The sequence below is a fragment of the Bos javanicus genome, chromosome 19 (genome assembly GCF_032452875.1).
Source record: "Bos javanicus breed banteng chromosome 19, ARS-OSU_banteng_1.0, whole genome shotgun sequence".
In the NCBI taxonomy this organism is placed as follows: Eukaryota; Metazoa; Chordata; class Mammalia; order Artiodactyla; family Bovidae; genus Bos; species Bos javanicus.
The window spans coordinates 25,428,493-25,451,220 of NC_083886.1; the positions used below are offsets into that span (position 1 = coordinate 25,428,493).

At 42.8% G+C, this 22,728-nt stretch overlaps 2 protein-coding genes across 2 annotated transcripts; both read right to left on the bottom strand.

Moving 5' to 3' along the window:
* Positions 1–9,025: 9,025 nt before the first annotated feature.
* LOC133231463 (olfactory receptor 3A1) lies at positions 9,026–9,985 on the bottom strand. Its single transcript, XM_061389863.1, has one exon. It carries the CDS (start codon positions 9,971–9,973, stop codon positions 9,026–9,028), a length of 948 nt encoding a protein of 315 aa, XP_061245847.1. The 5' UTR covers positions 9,974–9,985.
* Positions 9,986–21,387: 11,402 nt separating this feature from the next.
* On the bottom strand, positions 21,388–22,505 carry LOC133231587 (olfactory receptor 3A1-like). The gene has a single exon (XM_061389949.1). The coding sequence runs from the start codon at positions 22,333–22,335 to the stop codon at positions 21,388–21,390; it is 948 nt and encodes a 315-aa protein (XP_061245933.1). The 5' UTR covers positions 22,336–22,505.
* Positions 22,506–22,728: the final 223 nt, after the last annotated feature.

Here is a 22,728-nt window from a genome sequence, read left to right on the forward strand (position 1 = left end):
TCGAGAAGGTGTCTAGGGTGAGGCACCTTCCGCTATTCGAGAGGGCGCCTGCGGCCTACGTAAGTGGTGCAAACTTCTTGTCTTGAAGTTTTATTGGTCTCCCGCGTAAACCAAGCTACTCAGCCTCTTTTCTCCACTGAATTTTCCTACTGAGCTATCCTCATACTATTATTCTTTATATCTCTAATTAGCATATAAATAGTCGCCTAGGCCGTCTCTCCTTCGAATACCCTGGATCAGCTGGGGCTGGTCCCCAGCAAGACATGACTGAGTGACTTCACTTTCACTCATTGGAGAAGGAAATGGCAACCCACTCCAGTGTTCTTGCCTGGAGAATCCCAGGGACAGAGGAGCCTAGTGGGCTGCCGTCTATGGGGTCGCACAGAGTCGGACACGACTGAGGTGGCTTAGCAGCATTGTTGCTCTTTAAGCCCTTACATGAGACTTTGAATAGTGGCTTATTTTAAAATAATGTATTCTTTTCATAGTATCGGCTACTTGCTTCTGGAATCAAAATTTTGAGCATGACCTGTGGGTTGGTTGCTACTAGATGCCGTTAGTTTTCTTTACAGCAAAATCACCCATCTTGCACTTGGCCTTGTTTCGGGCATGGTGGACTGACCAGTAGCTCTAACGGCATGTGTGCATGCTCTGTAGCATCCAACTCTTTGTGACTTCTGTCCATGGGATTTCCCAAGCAACAATACTGTACCTCTTATGTACGTGCATAATAGAGAACCAGATTGAGCTAAGTCTTTCAGATCTTATAATAAATTCTTGATAAAAAAAAAAAAATCCGTGTCTCTCTATTGCCCATGGAATAGGCAGAGCCAGGGCTTCACTAAGAGTAACATTGTTTCCCTGCATAGAATGCACTGGATCAGAGGCTGGAAAGTCAGAACAGAAGGGAAAGGGTGATGAGAGCCTGAGCTTGGGTGAAAATTGGATATGGTGATCTCTAAGATAGCCTTAAAATTCTGAGATCACATGATCAGTGAGATATGGGGATCATCTTCAGGCTGATGATCATTGATGAAATTGATAATTGATAAATACAGATAGGCAAATCCGTGGATGGAGACTAGTTCTTTTCATATATTATATTAAGGAGCAATGACCTGCTCTCTGTTTTTGCTTTGAAGTCCATTTTGACCCAAACATTGATTGTAACCCGGTAGTTTTCTAACCTCCTTTCTCATGCTGTTTTCTGTACTGGCGATGACTTCCTTCCAACTCCACATGCCCAGGTATTTCAAGAGTTGACACCAATACTCACTTATGAATGAAACCTCCCTGGAAACTTCTCCATTTCAAAAGGAGCTCTGTCTCTCCTAAACTTCCACTACACATTATTTTATTGAACTTATTACAGTTTCCCTTCTAGCTAAGTTATTTTTCTGTAGAGTATATCTCCCCTACTTCTCTGTAAGCTACTTGAGGACAAAAATATTAATACATGTTTGACTCAGTTTTGCAGTAACAGTACTTAGCACAATACTTCCCTTATGGTATATTCTCAATATTTTTAAATAAATCAATGGATGAGTCAAGTGTTCATAGGAATCAGAGAAAGAAAACATCAGTATGAGCTAGAGTTCTCATGGAAGAGTCTCTGGTTGTATTGGAATCTGGGATAGAATTTTATGTGTGTGCATGCTTAGGCACTCAGTTGTATCCAGCTCTTTGCAACCCCATGGACTGCAGCCCTCCAGACTCCTCTGTCCATGGGATTTTCCAGGCAAGAATTTTATGGATTAGTATAGTTTAAGGAAGTTTCAGAGGCAGGTGCATGTGCAAGGCTGCTTCAAGGACTACTGATTTCTTTGGTTTTGATGGGACAAGCAGATAGAAATCTACCCTGACATGTTCCTTGTCACGTAAACCACTCATAATAATAAGGCCCTTAGGAGAGCTGTACCTTACAGACAAGCAAGTTATGGCCAGGCATAGAAGAGCAACAGAACAGCTGCTGACAACTCTCAGTTGGCTGGAGATGCAGCTTGTTTGAAATCAGTGGGATACTGGAACGAACTCAGATCTTCCAAGAAGTCTAGAGTGCCTTATGGGTATCATGCCCATCACTGAGGATTACCACTCTCAGGGCTTCATAATGAGCCTCGATTTCTCCCTACTGAGCCATGACAAACTCCTACTCTGGAATTCCACCCAACTCCTCCAAGATTCCAGTGATGAAACAGTTTAGCAAAGCCTCTGACTGGAGTCAAGTTTCTAACTACCTGATGAAGTGGGTCCTGTGCAGCAAACTGGACTCAGTGAATCCCCCTAATACTTACTCCTAAGAGTTGCAGGGGCTTCTGTGGTAGCTCAGCTGGTAAAGAATCTGCCTGCAATTCAGGATACCCCAACTGGATACTCGGGTTGGGAAGATCCCGTAGAGAAGGGATAGGCTACCTATTCCAATATGCTTGGGCTTCCCTGGTGGCTCAGATAGTAAAGAATCTGCCCCCAATGCGGGAGACCTGGGTTTAATCCCTAGGTTGGGAAGATCCCCTGGAGGAGGGAATGGCAACCCACTCCAGTATTCTTGCCTGGAGAATCCCCATGGACAGAGGAGCCTGGCGGGCTAGAGTCTGTGTGGTCGTAAAGAGCAGGATGAGAGACTAAGCACAGCACAAGCGTTGCAGAGAGCAGGCTTCATCCAAGAGAAGGAGACATGGACAAAGGGGCCCAGAAAAGGAGCCAAGATCTTTGGGTTACAGTCCCAGATCTTCTAAAAAGGCTCCCCACTTCAGGGGCATCAGTTGCACCAAGTATAAAAGCAGTTTGAGCCGATGGCAGCAGAAGCCCCATTTCTGTTTTGTAAGAGCAGAGGAAGAACCTGCTGTTACAAAGTGAGGACTCTTACAGAGTGAGGCCTATGAGTACTCACCCTGGCACAGGCATAGACACCAGAGAGTGTTTGCAGGAGAAGATGAGGAGCTCTGCAGACCTATCCACCTAGAAATCTGGGAAGAGGCTTTGTATAAGAAAATGAAAGACATTTCAGGACGGTCTTCTCAATGGTATCCCCCGGTGGCCTCAGAAATTAGCCCTCCCAGGAAAGCAGAGACAAAGTGGGGAGAGAGACAAGTTGTTTTATAAACAACTCAAGCTCTTCATAAATATAGCAGCAGTGCCTCATACCTTCTCATATTTAGACTTTCCTTGAGGAAAAAAAAAAGGTTATCTCTAGCCTTGGCTTTATGGCAGGTCATTAAGTCAAGTGATACATAGCCCACTAATGGTAGGGTTGCTGAGGTCTGCAGGACTTGCCCATATTCTCCAAGTCACCCAGGAAGTTAGAGGTGTAATTGAGACTAGATATGGGTTTCCTGAGGGAGCAGTTTTCTTTCTCAGATGTCAGCCCCAAGCAGGGCCTATGAGCAGACAGCAGCTAATTTCCAGACTTGCTGTGGACCTGGGGATGTGGAGGAAGCCCCAGCAGAGAGGAAGAGGGAGAAGCTTGCTTCAAATCCAGTTTCCTAATGAGTCCTCAAGAATGTGGGGCTTCCTCCCTCAGAGCCTCATTAGTGGGGCCCCTGGGACTGTATCTTGGGGATCCTGTAATGATTGTGGAAGTGCTGGTAAAAGAGGGATGTTGAGGGACTTCCCTGGCAGTTCAGACATAAAGAATTCACTTGCCAACACAGGGGACATGGGTTCAATCCCTGGTTGGGGAAGATCCCACATGCCAAGGAGCAACAGAGCCTGTGTGCCACAACTATTGCACCTGTGCTCTAGAGCCCTGGACCCACAACTACTGAGCCCATGCATTGCAGCTACTGAAGACTTCATGCCCTAGAGCTGCTGCTCCATAAGGTAAGCCACAGTAAGGAGAAGCCCACTCACTGCAGTAAGAGAGTAGCTCCCATTCACTGCAACTAGAGAAAGCCTGTGCACAGTAATGAAGACCCAGCACACTCAAAAATAAATAAATAAAATTATTTTTTTAAGTTTCACTCACTTAAAAAAAAAATAAAAAGACTTATGTTGAGCTCGAAGGACTCCTGGTTAGGTCTCAGCATACTCTAAGAAAGGAAATACCATTTATGTCCAAAAAGAAACAACTTACTCATTAACAATAATTCCCATACCTGGCTGTGGTAGGGCCCCAAAGATATGCAGGTACTAATCCCTGAAATCAACTTTAAATCCTGTAAAAGGGACTTTGTAAGTGTGATTGTTAGGGGTCTTCATCTGGGGAGATTATCCTGGATTATCCAAGTGGGCCCTGTGTGATGTGTAATCATAAGAGTCCTTTTAAGAGAGAGGTGGAGAGATATTTGACTACAGAAATGAAAAAGGCAACGTGGGGACTTCCCTGGCAGTCCAGTGGTTAAGATGCCGAGCTTCCATTGCAGGGGGTGCAGGTTTGAATCCTGGTCAGGGAACTAAGAGCCCACATGCCACAGGTGGTGGCCAAGAAGACAATGTGATGATAGACATGAGACTGAAGTGATGTGGCCACAAGCCAAGGAATGCCAGAAGCCACCTGAAACTGGAGAACACATGGAATAGATTTCCCCTGGAGCCTCCCAGGAGAACTCTTCCTGCTGATATCATGATGTTAGCCTTGTAGGACTCATTTTTGACTTTTGGTCTCCAGGACCTTGAGAAGATACATTTCTGTTAAAGTCACTAGATTTGTGGTACTTTGTTACAGCAGCAACAGGAAATAAATATACTGGCCAATATATCCTGGCAGGAACTGGAATTTCCTCCGTTTTATAGAGGAGCAGTGTGGGAGTGGATCATGAGGGCCCAAGGAGTGGAGTAGAACATAAGGCTGAACAGGGAGAGTTCATTGACATGGGATCACCTGTCATGATTCAGGATTTAACATCCAGGCAAGGGTGCCTGGGGCTGGTTGTAATAGACTGCCAAAGCGTTGGTTATAGGACCTCTTCAAGATCTGGCAGACAGGGATTTCCCTGGTGGTCCAGTAGTTAAGGCTCCATGCACCCAGGGCAGGGGCGCTGGGTTTGATCGCTGGTCAGGGAACGATCTCACATGCTACAATCAAGTGCCGCATGCCGCAACTAAAGATCCTGAATGCCACAACTAAGACCTGGGGAAGCCAAATAAATCAATAACTAGTAAAAATAAATATTATATTTTTTTAAAAAAAGATCCATCAGATCCAGTTTGGCTGGCCTATATCTGGGAAGGTGTCTTTCTCCAGGTCCCTGGGTTGGCAGACGTGTTCCCAGCCTATGGTTTCAAGGAGTAGAAGCTGGGTTATGGGGTCACTTCAAGATCTGCAGTCAGACAGAAGTCAGTGGGCCTGCCTCTGAGAGCACAGAAGACTGTGTTTTCTGATGGGTCCCTGGACGAGCAGGTGTGTTCTTGACCTATGCCTACAAGGTGCTGGAGCCAAGTTACAAGACTGTGTCAGCGTCTGCTTTGGACCAAGGTTGGACAGTGTGTCTTAGGGGAATGGATGGGCATCACCTGCCTTGTCCCTGGGTGGGCAGAACTGGCCGCTGAGGGGGCCTAGGGATGGGCCACGGGCCAGTTCAGCATCCACAGCCAGGGCTGAGGTTGATGTGCTCATTATCTAGGACACAAGTGGGCCTGACTAATGCTAGGTTTCTTGACAGATGTTGTTGGTGACAGAATCAAGGCCAAGAGGGGCTGTAGCTGAATCCATAGGGCTGTTTCCAGGCCTGTATCCAGGACTCCTGTCTGCAAGTCTGCCAGCTGGGCACAGTCTTGTCTTCTCAAAAGAGCCCTCTTTGGACTTGACTCCACTGGGGTCTCATAATCTCTTACCTAGGTCTCAAAGCTCCCACAAAGGCAGTTTTTGTCCAAATTATTGTTTCTAAGGGAGGAATATGAGTGAGGCAAACTCTTCTTCTTTTCTGCTATTATATATCTGTAATATCAGGCTAGTCAAGGCTATGGTTTTTCCAGTGGTCATGTATGGATGTGAGCGTTGGACTGTGAAGAAAGCTGAGCGCTGAAGAATTGATGCTTTTGAACTGTGGTGTTGGAGAAGACTCTTTAGAGTCGCTTGGACTGCAAGGAGAGCCAACCAGTCCGTTATAAAGGAGATCAGTCCTGGGTGTTCTTTGGAAGGAATGATGTTGAAGCTGAAACTCCAATACTTTGGCCACCTCATGCGAAGATTTGACCCATTGGAAAAGACTCTAATGCCTGGAGGGATTGGGGGCAGGAGGAAAAGAGGACGACAGAGGATGAGATGGCTGGTTGGCATCACTGACTCGATGGACGTGAGTTTGAGTGAACTCTGGGAGTTGGTGATGGACAGGGAGGCCTGGCGCGGTGCAATTCATTGGGTCGCAAAGAGTCGGACACGACTGAGTGACTGAACTGAACTGAATATCAGGCTTCCCTAGTGGCATAGTGGTAAAGAATCCACCTGCCAGTGCAGGAGATGTGAGTTCAATCCTTGGGTCGATGAGATTTCCTGGAAAAGGAAATGGCAACCCACTCCAGTATTCTTGCCTAGGAAATCCCATGAACAGAGGAGCCCGGACCAGGGATCGAACCTGTGTCTCCTCCAATGGCAGGTGGATTCTTTACTTCTGAGACACCAGGGAAGCCCTGTTCCTTTTAAAGAATAGGATTGTTGTGGGAATGATGTCAAAGAGTGATAATGACATTCTGTATTGTTTAAACCTTTACAACATGATATATTATATATATTGGGTTGGTCAAATGTTCATTTGAGTTTTTCCTTAACAGCATATGGAAACAAACAAACTTTTTGGCTAACCCAGTGTGATACATTTTTAAGTAGCAAAGAGATTCCCAGGTTGGAATAAAAAAGAACAGACAGATTCCAAAGGAAAGGAAATCTCCCAGTTGTTAAAGAAACATTATGTTCCTGAGTTCTGGGAACCTGTGGCCTTGGTCATCTTTTATGATGCTGAACCAGCTGATGCATTCCACCCAGGGATACATCACAGAATTACCCCTCAGAATTATCCCTTGAAGTGACTTGGGATGAGTGTTCAAATGGGAAAAAGGCCAGAGGCACAGGAATTCCAGGGAGTAAACAACTAGCTCTGTTACTTGCTATAGGTAGAAGAAATGATGGTGGAATTTGTTGTGTTTCTTCAAGGTCAACAGTGAAACAGTCTTTCTGCTCATTCCAAATCAGAGAACATTAGAGGTGAAAGAATATCGACCATTATCTTAGGCCTCTGTCAAGTTCAGGCCCAGGGAAAGTAAAGGACCCGATCAAGGTCAGGAACACTGCAGATGAGAGGAGCCTGTTGGGCTACAGTCCATGGGGTCACAGTCGGACACAATTGAGCATACATGCAATATCTCCATCTTTGCTTCTCAAATCCTTTTGCTTGCAATTATGTTTCTCCCTGTTCCTCATTTTTCTTTTTTTTTTTTTTTATTACCGACTTGTTCCTCGGCGAGAGCGAACAGCAGTGAGTCAGGAGCAGGAGCTGGCGGCACACAAGTCCGCTGCAGCCGCGACCACGTCTTCCTCAAAGAGCCCTCATTTTTCATCTTCATTTCCCACAAACCCTCTGCCTCCATCCAATCTTGTTTTGCTCCTTCCCTCCTGTCCTTTCAGTCCCTTCATCCCCATAAAGTATCATGAAAAACCAATCCTGCAGGTGCAGGTCAAGGGGAAGTTTTAGGGAAATCAGTCAGAAAACACCAGTAGCACAGTAGAGATGCCAGGAATGGGCAATTAATCTAAAAGAGACCCTAGTGGTCTCGCATACAGGGTTGTCGTTACCGTCTTTCTAAATTCCATATATATGCATTAGTATACTGTATTGGTGTTTTTCTTTCTGGCTTACTTCACTCTGTATAATAGGCTCCAGTTTCATCCACCTCATTAGAACTGATTCAAATGTATTCTTTTTAATGGCTGACCCAGAGGGAGGGTATGGGGAGGGAGGTGGGAGAGGGGTTCAGGATGGGGAACACATGTACATCTGTGGTGGATGCATATTGATGTATGGCAAAACCAATACACTATTGTAAAGTAAAAAAAAAAAGAGAGAGAGAGAGAGAGACCCTAATGTACTTCTCTGGTGGTCCAGTGGTTAAGACTGCAAACTTCAAATGCAGGGGGTGTGGGTTCCATCCCTGGTCAGGGAATTAAGATCCCACATGCCATGTGGTGTGGCCAAAAAATAAAAGGGGCTCTAGCAGGAAAATATAGCTAGATAATGACAGGACTAAAGGCTAGTAGCACATGTCACCATGTGACTTGTGTTTACAGAAACATTGTCTTAGCTAGGAGGTTTGGAGACTGAGAGGGAGAATTCAGAAGAGAATTTCATGTTGATTATTCTGTTTTTTTTTTTAATATTTAAATAGTATTTAGGGTATAATCTTTTCAAAAGATTTGAAACATATATGGATACATGAGGAAATTTCATTCTTGTATTTTGAGAGTGATCATATTTGTTAAAGTTTTGAAATTTAAAAAAAAAAATTTAAGTTTTAAAAATCTTCACAGAAGTGTCATGCTTTCCCAAGTTAGTCAAGAATACATGACCATACAGTTTCCCATCTGTTCCCTCCATACCCCGTGCTGTTGACATCTTGTGTGATGGGAGAGGAATGAGCTGCTTTTTTTGGCTTGTAGAAGCCTGACGGGAGAAATAGAATCATCCTGATCTCTAGGCCTATATTTTGTAAAAGATTAACCATTCCTGAACTTGAAGAAGTCACATGATCACCTGGGAAGTTCCTGGGACATTCTTGCTATAAGCAACGGAAGAGTCATTCCCTATGAGACATGCACCTGAAGGCGTTCAAGGCTTCCTGGGTTTCACTTCCACCCAGAAAAGGAGCATACAGTGACTTAAGTTGTAATTTGTCAAGGAGACAGACCAGGCAGAACCTACCTGTCCATTGCCTATATTGGGTAGGGCTCCTATGCACACCCCCAACCCCCCCCCCAAAAAAATCCAAAAGCTCAGGAAGATAGAGAAGGTTCTGAACCATTTGTCCCAATTACTGGCCCCAGAGAATTTTTCCTTTAGTCCAAAAAGAGAAAGGGAGAAATTGACACAAGACCTCATCACTCCAGTGACCACCTCCCCTTGATCACCCGCCGGAGGGCACCCTGAACATCAGGGTTCCTGAGGCTGTAGATGTTTGGATTCAGCATGGGGTTGGCTACAGTGTTAAAAATTCCAACAGCTTTATCCTTAACTGAAAGCTTGGCTGAACCTAGTCGCATGTAGTTAAAGATACCTGAACCATAGAATATGGCAACCACAGTGAGATGGGAGCCACACGTGGAGAAGGCTTTCTTCCTGCCCTCCACTGAGCGAATTCCTAGAACCGCAGCTGCCACGTGGATGTAGGAGGTGACAACAAGAGCCAGGGGGGTACCTGCCATTATGAAACCCACGCCAAAGAGCAGCAGCTCGTTGAGCTGGGTGCTGGAGCAGGAGAGCTGGAAGAGCTGTGGGAGGTCACAGTAGAAGTGGTTGATCACATTGGGACCACAGAAGTTGAGTGTGGATATGGCTACAGTGTGGGTCAGTGCATTTGAGAAGGCACAAGCCCAGGACACAGCCACCAGTATCCTCTGGACTGTCTGGCTCATGCGGGTGCTGTAAGTGAGGGGTCGGCAGATGGCCAGGAATCGGTCATAGGCCATGGCTGTCAACAAGAAGCAGTCCACCCCAACGAGAAGATGGAAGAAGAAAAGCTGTGTGAGGCAGGCTGCATAGGGAACTGTGCGCTTGTGGGACAAGAGACGACCCAGCATCGAGGGAACAGTAACGGTGATGCACCCAATGTCCAGCACTGATAGGTTCCCCAGGAAGAAGTACATGGGGGTGTGGAGTTTGGGCTCCACCAAGATGGCTGCCAGGATGCTGAGGTTGCCCCCGACAGTGACCAGGTAGGCAAAGAGAAAGAGTACAAAGACAGCTGGCCACAGCCCTGGCGTCTCCACCAAACCCCGCAGGATGAACTCAGTAACAGCTGTTCCATTGGCCCTGGGTTTTGGCTGCATTAGTTCCTGCAAGGAAATATCCAAGAATATAAGGAATAATTATTCTTGATATATTCAAAAAGAAGAAATAGACTTCCTATGTCCTGAGCCCTCTACTAAGTTCTCCCTTTCCAAGTAAGGACTTTCCCAGCACCCAGTCCACACCATACTCATTAACTCACAACATTTGCTACAACATTCTCAGCTACATGGAATCCTTTCACCATGTAAACATACATCAGATGATCTTATTATACTTTGACAGTTTTACTTGTTGGTTATACCTATATTAGGCTAAAAAAGTAACATTTTATAAGCTTAAAAAAACTGAAAAGTCAAGGAATAGACCTAAACTAATATAGGAATTTAGTATATAATACAAGCAGCATCTTAAAGGAGTGGGAACAAGTATTATTCAATAAGTGCTTATGAGGGCAATAATATAGCTATGCTGGAAAACTATAAGTCATATACATACCTCATATATTTTCCAAAAATAAATTCTAAATGGATCAAAGTTTTAAATGAAGTGTTAAGCCATTAAAAAGAATACATCTGAATCAGTTCTAATGAGGTGGATGAAACTGGAGCGTATTATACAGAGTGAAGTAAGCCAGAAGGAAAAACACCATTACAGTATACTAACACATATATATGGAATTTAGAAAGATGGTAACAATAACCCTGTGTACGAGACAGCAAAAGAGACACTGATGTATAGAACAGTCTTATGGACTCTGTGGGAGAGGGAGAGGGTGGGAAGAGTTGGGAGAATGGCATTGAAACATGTAAAGTATCATGTATGAAACGAGATGCCAGTCCAGGTTCGCTTGGGTGCTAGAGCACTGGGACGACCCAGAGGGATGGTATGGGGAGGGAGGAGGGAGGAGGGTTCAGGATGGGGAACACATGTATACCTGTGGCGGATTCATTTTGATATTTGGCAAAACTAATACAATTATGTAAAGTTTAAAAATAAAATAAAATTTTTAAAAATGCAATAAATAAATAAATGAAGTGTTAAACCACAGAGTTATTGGGGAAACGGAGAATTTAATAGTAGAGTGCAAGGACTGAACTGAACTGAAGTGCAAGGATAACTCAAAATATAGAAAAACTTTTAATAATCAAGAGTAATGTCTCAATTATTTTAAAATTCTGGCCAACTGGCTAAATGCACCCACTTCTTCCCAAAGCTCATTCTCTACATGCTTCTAGATTAGTGTTGGGCACAAGGGGAATTTGCATAATATCTGTAAGGCAGAAGTGAAAAGGAGAAAGGACAATTTGGCAACATCTTTCAAATTATAAATGTATTTTTCTTTTTACCTGACAATTCCATGTCTGGAAATTTATCCAACAGATATATGGTCACAGAAATGATGCCTGTGTGAGCTTATTTGTTGCAGCATTTTTCATAATAGCAAATAACTAGAAATAATCTATCTGTTCATTATTAAAGGGGTTACTAAGTTAATTATGGAATATTTTTCCAAAGGAATATTATGCAGCTGTAGGAAATAGCTCTATCTGTGCCGATTGGAAAGATATCAAAGCAGTATTATTAAATGTAAAGTACAGCTTGTAGAATACATATACCATATACCTTGCTGCCAGCTCTTCATTTTGAAAAAGTGGTTTGTTCAACGTTAAAAAAAAATTGTAAACGAAATCCTAAAATAGATTGGGAGAAGCTGAAGGAATTTATATCCAGTGGAAATTTTAGACTACAGAATATAAGTGGTAGGAAAATGGGCCTCAAATGTGTAGATATTCTCAGTGAACTCTTTCGAAGAGGACTCAAACATCTCTTCGCAAATATTTTAACACAACTCAGTGAGATGGACTTAATCAAGTAAGTATTGTTGCTCTGAGTGTATATATTAGGATAATCCATGAACATTTTTGTTAGATAGCTCAGCACTACCAGCTCATGCAAAGATAGTAGTGTAGTCTTGCACTGTAGTTTTAATTGAGGTGATGAAAGTATGCTTTTAATCCAGTTACTTAAAATTTCATATTATGCTAGTGAAAGCTATTTCTGTTAGGTTAGGATCTTTGTTTCTTTTGGTTCTGAAATTGTTCATATCTAAGCTACATCTTCTGGTCATAACGATAAAAACAACAGCTTAGGGGTCTGCTGTACAGGTCCAATGGGAATTTGATTTTTGTCACACTTGAAAGTATGAAGTAATTATTTTTGTTCTTTTTAGACCATTTTCAAGTTTAAAAGTGATAAAAATGCAGAAACATACAAATGGGTCTGATTATGACTATTTCTTAGAAACCTTTTACTGACTGCCCTTTCTTCCTTATCCAACCAGAGAAAACCTTTTAGGATGAGATAACAGAGAATTGCCATTGGAGAAGGCAATGGCAACCCGCTCCAATACTCTTGCCTGGAAAATCCCATGGACGGGGGAGCCTGGTGGGCTGCCATCTATGGGGTTGCATAGAGTCAGACACAACTGAAGCAACTTAGCAGCAACAGAGAATTAGGGCTTCCTTGGTGGACAGAGGAGCCTGGTAAGCTGCAGTCCATGGGGTTACTAGGAGTCGGGCATGTCTGAGCAACTTCACTTTCACTTTTCACTTTCATGCACTGGAGAAGGAAATGGCAACCCACTCCAGTGTTCTTGCCTGGAGAATCCCAGGGACGGCAGAGCCTGGTGGGCTGCCGTCTATGGGGTCACACAGAGTCGGACACGACTGAAGCGACTTAGCAGTAGCAGCAGCATGCTTTGTTTGTTGTACGGCAGAAACCAACACAACATTGTAAACCAATTATCCTTCAACTAAAAATAAAAATTAAAAAACCCCCACAACTCTGTGAATATGAATTGAATTGTATGCTTTAACTTGGTGAAGTGTGTGCTCAATCACTCAGTCGTGCCCAACTCTTTGCGATCTCATGGCCTGTAGCCTGCCTGGATCCTCAGTTCATGGAATTTCCCAGGCAAGAATACAGGAGTAGGTTGCCATTTCCTTCTCCAGGGGATCTTCCCGACCCAGGGATTGAACTGACAGAATTCCCTTGGAAGCTTTCCCTGCTAATAATTACAAGGAGACTTACCCTGGGCTACAACAGTGTGTAGTTTTAAATACTTTGCGTGTGGTTAACTCATTTATTCCTCACAACCTCCCTATGAAACAGATACCATTTTAATCTGCGTTTTACAGAAAGAACATGAGTCACATATAGCAAGTGGCTGAAGGCAAGGTCTTAACTAGGATATGCTGACTTTTAACCTGTTCTTAACATTTACACATACCATTAGGACACCTCAAGGATCATAAAGCCATGTCCTTCTCCAGCAACTCTCTCTCAATGTATTTCTTTTTTTTTTTTCTCTCAATGTATTTCTGACCCATTCTCATGACTCAAAGACTTACTCTCATACTCATGATAGCTGTGCCCTTGTAAATCCCAGTCTTGCCTTGTAGGCTGCAGTAGCTCAAGTCCAAATCAGTGCCTTGGATGGATCATGACCGTGATCAGCAGCTGCCCCCTGATTTTCCTTTTTATTTTAAACCATGTCTTGAGATTGCAAACTCTGTGAGTTCCTAGATTCCCACCTTTGCTTATGCTATTTTCTCTGTATTGAATGTCTTTCTTCCATGTCACGTGTTCAAAATCTTCATGATTCAGCTCAAATGCTGTCTTCCTCCAGAAACACTGCCCTGATCTGTGCCCATTTTAAAGTGATATTTACATCTTCAACATTACCATTACCCTTTAATTGTAGTCTACGTGGCACTAAGCACTCTGCCTTCAGCACAGTCATTTAGTGATTTAGTCATTTAGTAATTTAAGGATGAGATTCATGGCTGACTCAACCTTAGGAACTACATGCATAAACTCATTGTAATTGTGCATCATTTTGTAAATAAATGAATAGCCGCACTGGTTGACAAAGAGGTTTTCTGGCCAAAAGGGCCTCATTGTGGGCTAAGGTGGTAAGGAAAGGATTTGTGGACAAGTGTGAATTGTGCTAGACTTTGAAGGATTGACATGATTTGGAGGAAGTCGAGTCGAGTGAAAGGCACAGGGAGACTGCTGTAGGGATAGGGTTGATTCCTCCATTTGTCTCGATAGGCATGCAGTGGTTGTAGCATCCATGCACTGACATATAGCTCTTTGTATGAACACATATTTTCTACAATCAGAAGAGGGACTCTTCAAAAACAAGTAAGTTGTGAGCCAGAATACTATGCTCTCCTAGTAGCTTCTGTCCAGCCCTCAATTAACAAGGAACGAAACTTACATACAGTCTCCTAAATTCTGGTTGTTCACCAGACTAGCTGTCCAGGGCTTCAGTGGCTGATGGAATCACAGGTATAATCCATTAATGAGGTGAACCTTCTAGATCACCATTCTTGGGGATCTGTATGAGTCCTGGGCTTCCCTCATTGTGACCACTTCCTGCTCTGAAATTCCAATAGGTCCTTCATGCTATAGGGTTGGTCTCAGGGATCTGGTCAAGTTGCCCAGTAGGAATTGAGTTCTGGGCATGGACATTGAACACTGAATAAAATCAGAAAAGAAGCTTTATCTTAAAAAGAAGGAAGAATTGGTAACGGTGCCTGGAAGTGAAACCTCAAGCTTTGGATCATAGTCCCAGCTTTTCCACTCACCTGATATGTCATCCTGTGCAGGTCTCTTTATTTTTGCTTTTGAGACCTTGGTTGCTGCATCTGTAAAACCAGGAAGCTTGACTTAGTGACCACTGAAGTCCCTTCTCTGTTACATGGGAGCAGACGGAGGGTCATGTAAGAAGTCACTTTGCTATGGCACAGAGGCCAGCGAGGTTTCATGGAAAGGGCTGTAAAAAGGGGATGAGAATCTGTACAAACTCAGTCTTCCGCTACTCTGGGGGAAAGAAAGGGGCCATATGTACAGAAATGAGATAAAGAGAGGCTGAGGCCATCTCTGTCATGGGACTTCTCCACCATGGTGTTGTCCCCTTGAGACCTCGAAATTAGCCCAAGAAGGGGAAGGAGGCAATAGGGAGAGCTAAGGACAGGTACACAATACAAGCCCTAATAAATACTGCAGGGGCAAATCAGTGGTGCCTCATGACTCTGTTGACTTAGAATTTTTTTCAAACATCTTCATTGCCATCCCTCATATTAATTTATGTAGCTGATTAGGGCAGCTGTCTTTATAACTCTGTTTAACAGATGGGGACGAAGGGAGCTATTGCTTTCCCAAATTCATGAGGGAACTAGAGGCAGAGCCAGGATTGAATCTGGGGTCCCAGGTTGCAAGTTTTGCTTTCCCAGATGTCTGGTCGAAACAGAAGCTTGGGGGTATAGACCAGCTGACTCCTGAACCCCACGATGGAAACCCAAGAAAGGAGCCAAAGGCTCCTTTTTCTGCTTCAAATTTGTAACAAATCTTAAGAAAGAAAATACATTCCCACCTGGGGCTTATTAGCAAAGGCTACACACTCTTGGGGATCCTATAATGATCCTGAGGGTGGTAGAAGCTGAGGATCCCCCTGGGAAGTTGCCCCATACCGTAATTTTCTGGGCCAAGTCTTTAGAAAATGAGAGTCTACTGTTAGAGATGACAGAGATTGAAAATTGGAGAGGCTGTGTAATGCAATCCCTGGATTCTCATGTCCTCCTCAATTAATTACACCAGAGCCCATATGACAGCACACTCTCTGTAGGAGCCTGCTGGACTTTGTAAAGGAATAGACCTGCTCATTCAGTTACGAACAGCTACTGAACCCCATTGAACCCCAGTTTCCCTATTTGGAAAATGGGTAATATTCTCTCTCAAGGTTGCTGGGAGAATTAAATAAAGTAACGCACATAAAGTTCCTATTAGGAGACCACCGATGATGTTAGTAGCATGATAATAACATTTATTATGGTGTGTACATGACACTACACCATGAGCTTTATATATATGGAATCTCAACCAACCCTTACAACAATCCTATGAGGTAAAAATTGCAAAACTTTTTGTTCTGGTTCTGTGAAAAGTGCCATTGGTGATTTGATAGGGATTGCATTGAATCTGTAGACTGCCTTGGGTAGTACAGTCGCTTTTACAATATCGATATTCTTCCAATCCAAGAACATCAAGTGCACCTTATCCCAGGGCCCCGGCTCCTCTCCCACTCCAAGTGTCAGCCCACCAGACCTGGCGCCAAGAGGGATCCCCTCAGATGCAGCTTCCCCCCACGGGCAAAACGGAACAGGAGGATACCTGCAGCCTTTGCACCCAGGACCCGGATAGACTACTATGGTCACCTACAGGGCTCCTGCGGTTTTGGCTACCAAAGACCCCCACAGTTTTTGCCAACACTAACTTCAGTAGGAAAAGCTACACCAACCAATGTGCTTCTGCACAGCAAAGGAAGTAATCAATCAAAGGCAACCTACAGAATGGGAGAAAATATATGCAAACCCATATTTGGTGGCTTCCTGGATGGCTCAGTGGGTAAAGAATCCATCTGCAATGCAGGAGACACAGGAGAAGAGGGCTCGCTTCTTGGGTCAGGAAGATCCCCTGGAGATGGAAATGGCAACCCACTCCAGTATTATTGCCTGGAGAATTCCACGGACAGAGGAGCTTGGTGGGCTATAGTCCATGGGGTCACAAATAGTCAGACACGACTGAGCAACTAAGCCCATGTATCTGATAAAAGGTTAATACCCCAAATCTGTAAAGATCGCATACAACACAATACCAAGTAAAAGCAAAAAGTCCAGTTTTGAAAATGAGCAACAGAGCGGAATAGAAACATTTTTCCAGAAAAGACATCCAGATGATCAACAAGTACATGAAGAGGTGTTCAACATCACTAGTAATCAGGGAACTGCAAGTCAAAACCACAGTGGTATCACTTCATATCTGTTAGTATGGCTACTGTCAAAAAGACAAGAAATAACAAATGTTGGTGAGGATGTGAAGAGAAGGGAGCCCTCACACACTGTTGGTGAGAATTTAAATTGGTATAGCCATATGGAAAACAGTATGGAGTTTCCTCAAAAAATTAAAAATAAAACTGCCATATGGTCTAGATCCTCTGTCCATGGGATTCTCCAGGCAAGAATACCGGAGTGGGTTGCCATTTCCTTCTTCAGGGGATCTTCCCCAGCCAGGAATCGAACCTGAGTCTCTTATGTCTCCTGCATTGGCAGGCAGGTTCTTTACCACTAGCACCACCTGGGAATCCCAGTTACACACCCAAAGGAAATGAAATCATTAGTAAAGAGATATCTATGCTCCCATGTTCACTGCAGCATTATTCGTAATAGTCAAGATATGGAGACAACCTAAATGTTCTTCAGCACATAATTGGATAAAGAAGATGTACACAGAGGAGTAGCATTCCACCATGAAAACAAAGGAATGCCTGTCACTTGTAACAAAATGGGTGGAATTTGAGGGCAAGCTCAGCTGTCCATGGACTTCTCCAGGCAAGAATACTGGAGTGGGTCGCCATTCCCTTCTCCAGGGGATCTTCCCAACCCAGGGATCAAACCTGCATCTCCTGCACTGACAGGCAGGTTCTTTGCCACCAGTGCTACCTGGGAAGCCCTAATTAATCTCATTTAACCTTAGTTACTTTCTAAAGACCTTATCACCAGATACAGTCACATTGGGAGTTTTAGGGCTTCAACAGATGAATTTTGGTGAGACATAATTCAGGCCACATCATGGATATTAAACATTTGAAAATATATTCAATTTAATGTGAACATCAAAGAGATGCATATTGAAACACTCATTGGTAATTTTCAACCTTTATATTGTGAAAAATTAGAAGCATTTATTTATAGCAGTTGACAAAGTTATGAGGATGAAGTGATTTCACTCACTATTGGAATAACAGAATAGTGCAAATATTTTGTAGAATAAGAGTGAAATACATAGAAAAAAATCTAAATTTTTATTTTACTCAACTCAGGAATTTTATTAATTAGAACTTATGGAAATGTTTCCAGGATAATAGAAACTCATCTCTGAAGAATAGTTTTTACATCATTGGTTGTAATTGCAGTAAATCTAGAAACAATCTAAACTCCATCAAAAGGAATAGGGTTGTATATTTTTGAGATTAGCTGTTTGTCAGTTGCTTCATTTGCTATTATTTTCTCCCATTCTGAAGGCTGTCTTTTCACCTTGCTAATAGTTTCCTTTGATGTGCAGAAGCTTTTAAGGTTAATTAGGTCCCATTTGTTTATTTTTGCTTTTATTTCCAATATTCTGGGAGGTGGGTCATAGAGGATCCTGCTGTGATGTATGTCAGAGAGTGTTTTGTCTATGTTCTCCTCTAGGAGTTTTATAATTTCTGATCTTACGTTTAGATCTTTAATCCACTTTGAGTTTATTTTTGTGTATGGTGTTAGAAAGTGTTCTAGTTTCATTCTTTTACAAGTGGTTGGCCAGATTTCCCAACACCACTTGTTAAAGAGGTTGTCTTTAATCCATTGTATATTCTTGCCTCCTTTGTCAAAGATAAGGTGTCCATATGTGTGTGGATTTATCTCTGGGCTTTCTATTTTGTTCCATTGATCTATATTTCTGTCTTTGTGCCAGTACCATACTGTCTTGATAACTGTGGCTTTGTAATAGAGCCTGAAGTCAGGTAGGTTGATTCCTCCAGTTCCATTCTTCTTTCTCAAGATAGCTTTGGCTAATTGAGGGTTTTTGTATTTCCATACAAATTGTGAAATTATTTGTTCTAGCTCTGTGAAGAATACTGTTGGTAGCTTGATAGGGATTGCATTGAATCTATAAATTGCTTTGGGTAGTATACTCATTTTCACTATATTGATTCTTCCGACCCATGAACATGGTATATTTCTCCATCTATTAGTGTCCTCTTTGATTTCTTTCACTAGTGTTTTATAGTTTTCTATATATAGGTCTTTAGTTTCTCTAGGTAGATATATTCCTAAGTATTTTATTCTTTCCGTTGCAATGGTGAATGGAATTGTTTCCTTAGTTTCTCTTTCTGTTTTCTCATTATTAGTGTATAGGAATGCAAGGGATTTCTGTGTGTTGATTTTATATCCTGCAACTTTACTATAGTCATTGATTAGTTCTAGTAATTTTCTGGTGGAGTCTTTAGGGTTTTCTATGTAGAGGATCGTGTCATCTGCAAATAGTGAGAGTTTTACTTCTTCTTTTCCAATTTGGATTCCTTTTATTTCTTTTTCTGCTCTGATTGCTGTGGCCAAAACTTCCAAAACTATGTTGAATAGTAATGGTGAAAGTGGGCACCCTTGTCTTGTTCCTGACCAACTCCTACAGCTCAACTCCAGAAAAATAAATGACCCAATCAAAAAATGGGCCAGAGAACTAAATAGACATTTCTCCAAAGAAGACATACAGATGGCTAACAAACACATGAAAAGATGCTCAACATCACTCATTATCAGAGAAATGCAAATCAAAACCACTATGAGGTACCATTTCACACCAGTCAGAATGGCTGCGATCCAAAAGTCTACAAGTAATAAATGCTGGAGAGGGTGTGGAGAAAAGGGAACCCTCTTACACTGTTGGTGGGAATGCAAACTAGTACAGCCACTATGGAGAACAGTGTGGAGATTCCTTAAAAAACTGTAAATAGAACTGCCTTATGATCCAGCAATTCCACTGCTGGGCATACACACTGAGGAAACCAGAAGGGAAAGAGACATGTGTACCCCAATGTTCATCGCAGCACTGTTTATAATAGCCAGGACATGGAAGCAACCTAGATGCCCATCAGCAGATGAATGGATAAGAAAGCTGTGGTACATATACACAATGGAGTATTACTCAGCCATTAAAAAGAATACATTTGAATCGCTTCTAATAAGGTGGATGAAACTGGAGCCTATTATACAGAGTGAAGTAAGCCAGAAAGAAAAACACCAATACAGTATACTAACGCATATATATGGAATTTAGAAAGATGGTAACAATAACCCTGTGTACGAGACAGCAAAAGAGACACTGATGTATAGAACAGTCTTATGGACTCTGTGAGAGAAGGAGAGGGTGGGAAGATTTGGGAGAATGGCATTGAAACATGTAAAATATCATGTATGAAACGAGTTGCCAGTCCAGGTTCAATGCATGATACTGGATGCTTGGGGCTAGGGCACTGGGACGACCCAGAGGGATGGTATGGGGAGGGAGGAGGGAGGAGGGTTCAGGATGGGGAACACATGTATACCTGTGGCAGATTCGTTTTGATATTTGGCAAAACTAATACAATTTTGTAAAGTTTAAAAAAAAAAAGAAAGAGGAAGTCAAAAAAAAAAAAAGAGAGAAAAAAAAGAAATGTTCTTAGTCCAAACTGAGATGTTATGTAAGTAATATGCCTAGTTTCAAAAGACTTAGTATGAAAAAAGAGATGTAAAATACTTTGATAATTATTTGATATCATTTGATAATAATTTTATATTAATGAAATAATGTTTTGGATATATTGGATTAAATAAAATATGTATTAAAGATTTTTTTAAGAAAAGTCCATTAAAAAATCATAAAAGATAAAAAAAGGAATAGGGTTAATCAAATTATGATTAGCTCATAAAGTAACATTAGGCAGTCATTAAAATGGATTAAGTAAGTTTTCAGATATTTAGCATGTAGAAAATCCACCGTGTAATGTGTAAACATAAAACATGGCATATATGCCTCTATTGATATGAATATACATAAATATGTTTATGTTGATATAAAAATACCTAAATATATTTACAAATGTATAAAAAAACTAAAAAGGTAAGTACCAAATTCTTAACAGTAGTTTCTTCTGGAAAATTGCATTATGAAGAGTGAGGACAGAGAGGATAAAGGTTTTGATTTTACACGCATAAAATTTTGTTTTTATTTCTATAAACATGATTTTTAAGAAAATTTTTAAATCAATGGATATTTCTATTTTAGAAAAATAGAAAGAAATGCCAAAGGAAATATAAATTCTCCACTGTTAAAAACCGTAGAATCTTGAACTATAGGCAGGATACTGGAAATCAGGGTGTCAAATTATACTGTACTAGGTCTGGGTCCTTGTGTAAAAGCAGGTTGGGAATGCTGCTTTCAGAGCAAACCTGACAGGAGGATGTGCTAATACTTGGCACCAGGCTGTGGCTTTCCATATTCCAGTCTAGATAGAATCTCTGTTGGTGTATTTTGGGGAACCCCAGCAGGAAAAAACTAAAGGTTCTTCCTGTAGGGTCATGAGTCTTCCAGAATATAGAACTACCTGGGTTCCATCTCCATCTGGAGTGTGATGGTAGCTAGGACCAAATGGCAACGAGTCAAGAGCTCTGGTCTACAGAACCTACACATCTATTATCAGCTCAAACCTCCTTGAGGAACAAGAAGACTCACTTCCTAACAAAAGTCAACTTGCTCAAGATCTAGGAAGGACAGGGACACTTGCTATGGTTTCACCCTCTCGAGACATCCCTCATGCAAAAGCTCGCTTCCCCATGAGCACCCTCCTTAGGGCGCCCTGCACATCAGGGTTCCGGAGGCTGTAGATGAGTGGGTTCAGCATGGGGCTGATGATGGTGTTGAGGATGCCAATCCCCTTGTCCTTGTCTGAAGCCTCCACTGAGCCTAGCCGCATGTAGCTGAAGATGCCTGTGCCATAGAAGATGCCCACTACGGTGAGGTGGGAGCCACACGTGGAGAAGGCTTTCTTCCTGCCCTCTGCTGAGCGGATCCGCAGGACAGCAGCTGCCACATGGATGTAGGAGGTGACAATGAGAATCATAGGTGCACCTGCCATGAGGACACCCAGACCAAAGAGCAGCAGCTCATTAAGCTGGGTGCTGGAGCAGGAGAGCTGGAAGAGCTGTGGGAGGTCACAGTAGAAGTGGTTGATCACATTGGGACCACAGAAGTTGAGTGTGGATATGGCTACAGTGTGGGTCAGTGCATTTGAGAAGGCACAAGCCCAGGACACAGCCACCAGTATCCTCTGGACTGTCTGGCTCATGCGGGTGCTGTAAGTGAGGGGTCGGCAGATGGCCAGAAATCGGTCATAGGCCATGGCTGTCAACAAGAAGCAGTCCACACCAGCCAGGAGGTGGAAGAAGAAAAGCTGTGTGAGGCAGGCTGCATAGGGAACTGTGCGTTTGTGGGACAAGAGACGACCCAGCATCGAGGGAACTGTGACGGTGATGCACCCCATGTCCAGCACTGATAGGTTCCCCAGGAAGAAGTACATGGGGGTGTGGAGTTTGGGCTCCACCAAGATGGCTGCCAGGATGCTGAGGTTGCCCCCGACAGTGACCAGGTAGGCAAAGAGAAAGAGTACAAAGACAGCTGGCCACAGCCCTGGCGTCTCCACCAAACCCAGCAGGATGAACTCAGCAACAGCTGTTCCATTGGCTCCAGATTCTGGCTCCATGGGTCCCTATAAGAAGATATCCCATAGGGGAAGGGATCAGTCTTTCCAAGTTAGTTGATCAGTAGAAATATATTGACTCGCTTTCAGATGTCAAGCCTCAGAGTAAATTCCCAAGTGTCCTAGTGGGTATTTTCTCTTTCAGGCCACACCTCACTCATTAACCTTCTCTGTCTTCAACTCAGTGTCCTTACCCAGCGTCCAGGTGAGTTACCTGCTACCATAGCTACATTGGACTTCCCCCCTTCCTCGTGAAAGATAAAAGTCCCTTTCTTCCTTGGATCCCTAGAACCAAGGAAGGAGGCCCTCCCACCACCAACAACCCATATAAGAAGATTTGGGGAAAACTTAATGCTGAAGTAAAATTGAACAGATAGTAAAATAGAAAGGACTAGA

Bases quoted from the DNA above. Each gene is read 5' to 3' on its own strand.
- LOC133231463 (XM_061389863.1), bottom strand. From the start codon at position 9,973: ATGCAGCCAAAACCCAGGGCCAATGGAACAGCTGTTACTGAGTTCATC.
- LOC133231587 (XM_061389949.1), bottom strand. From the start codon at position 22,335: ATGGAGCCAGAATCTGGAGCCAATGGAACAGCTGTTGCTGAGTTCATC.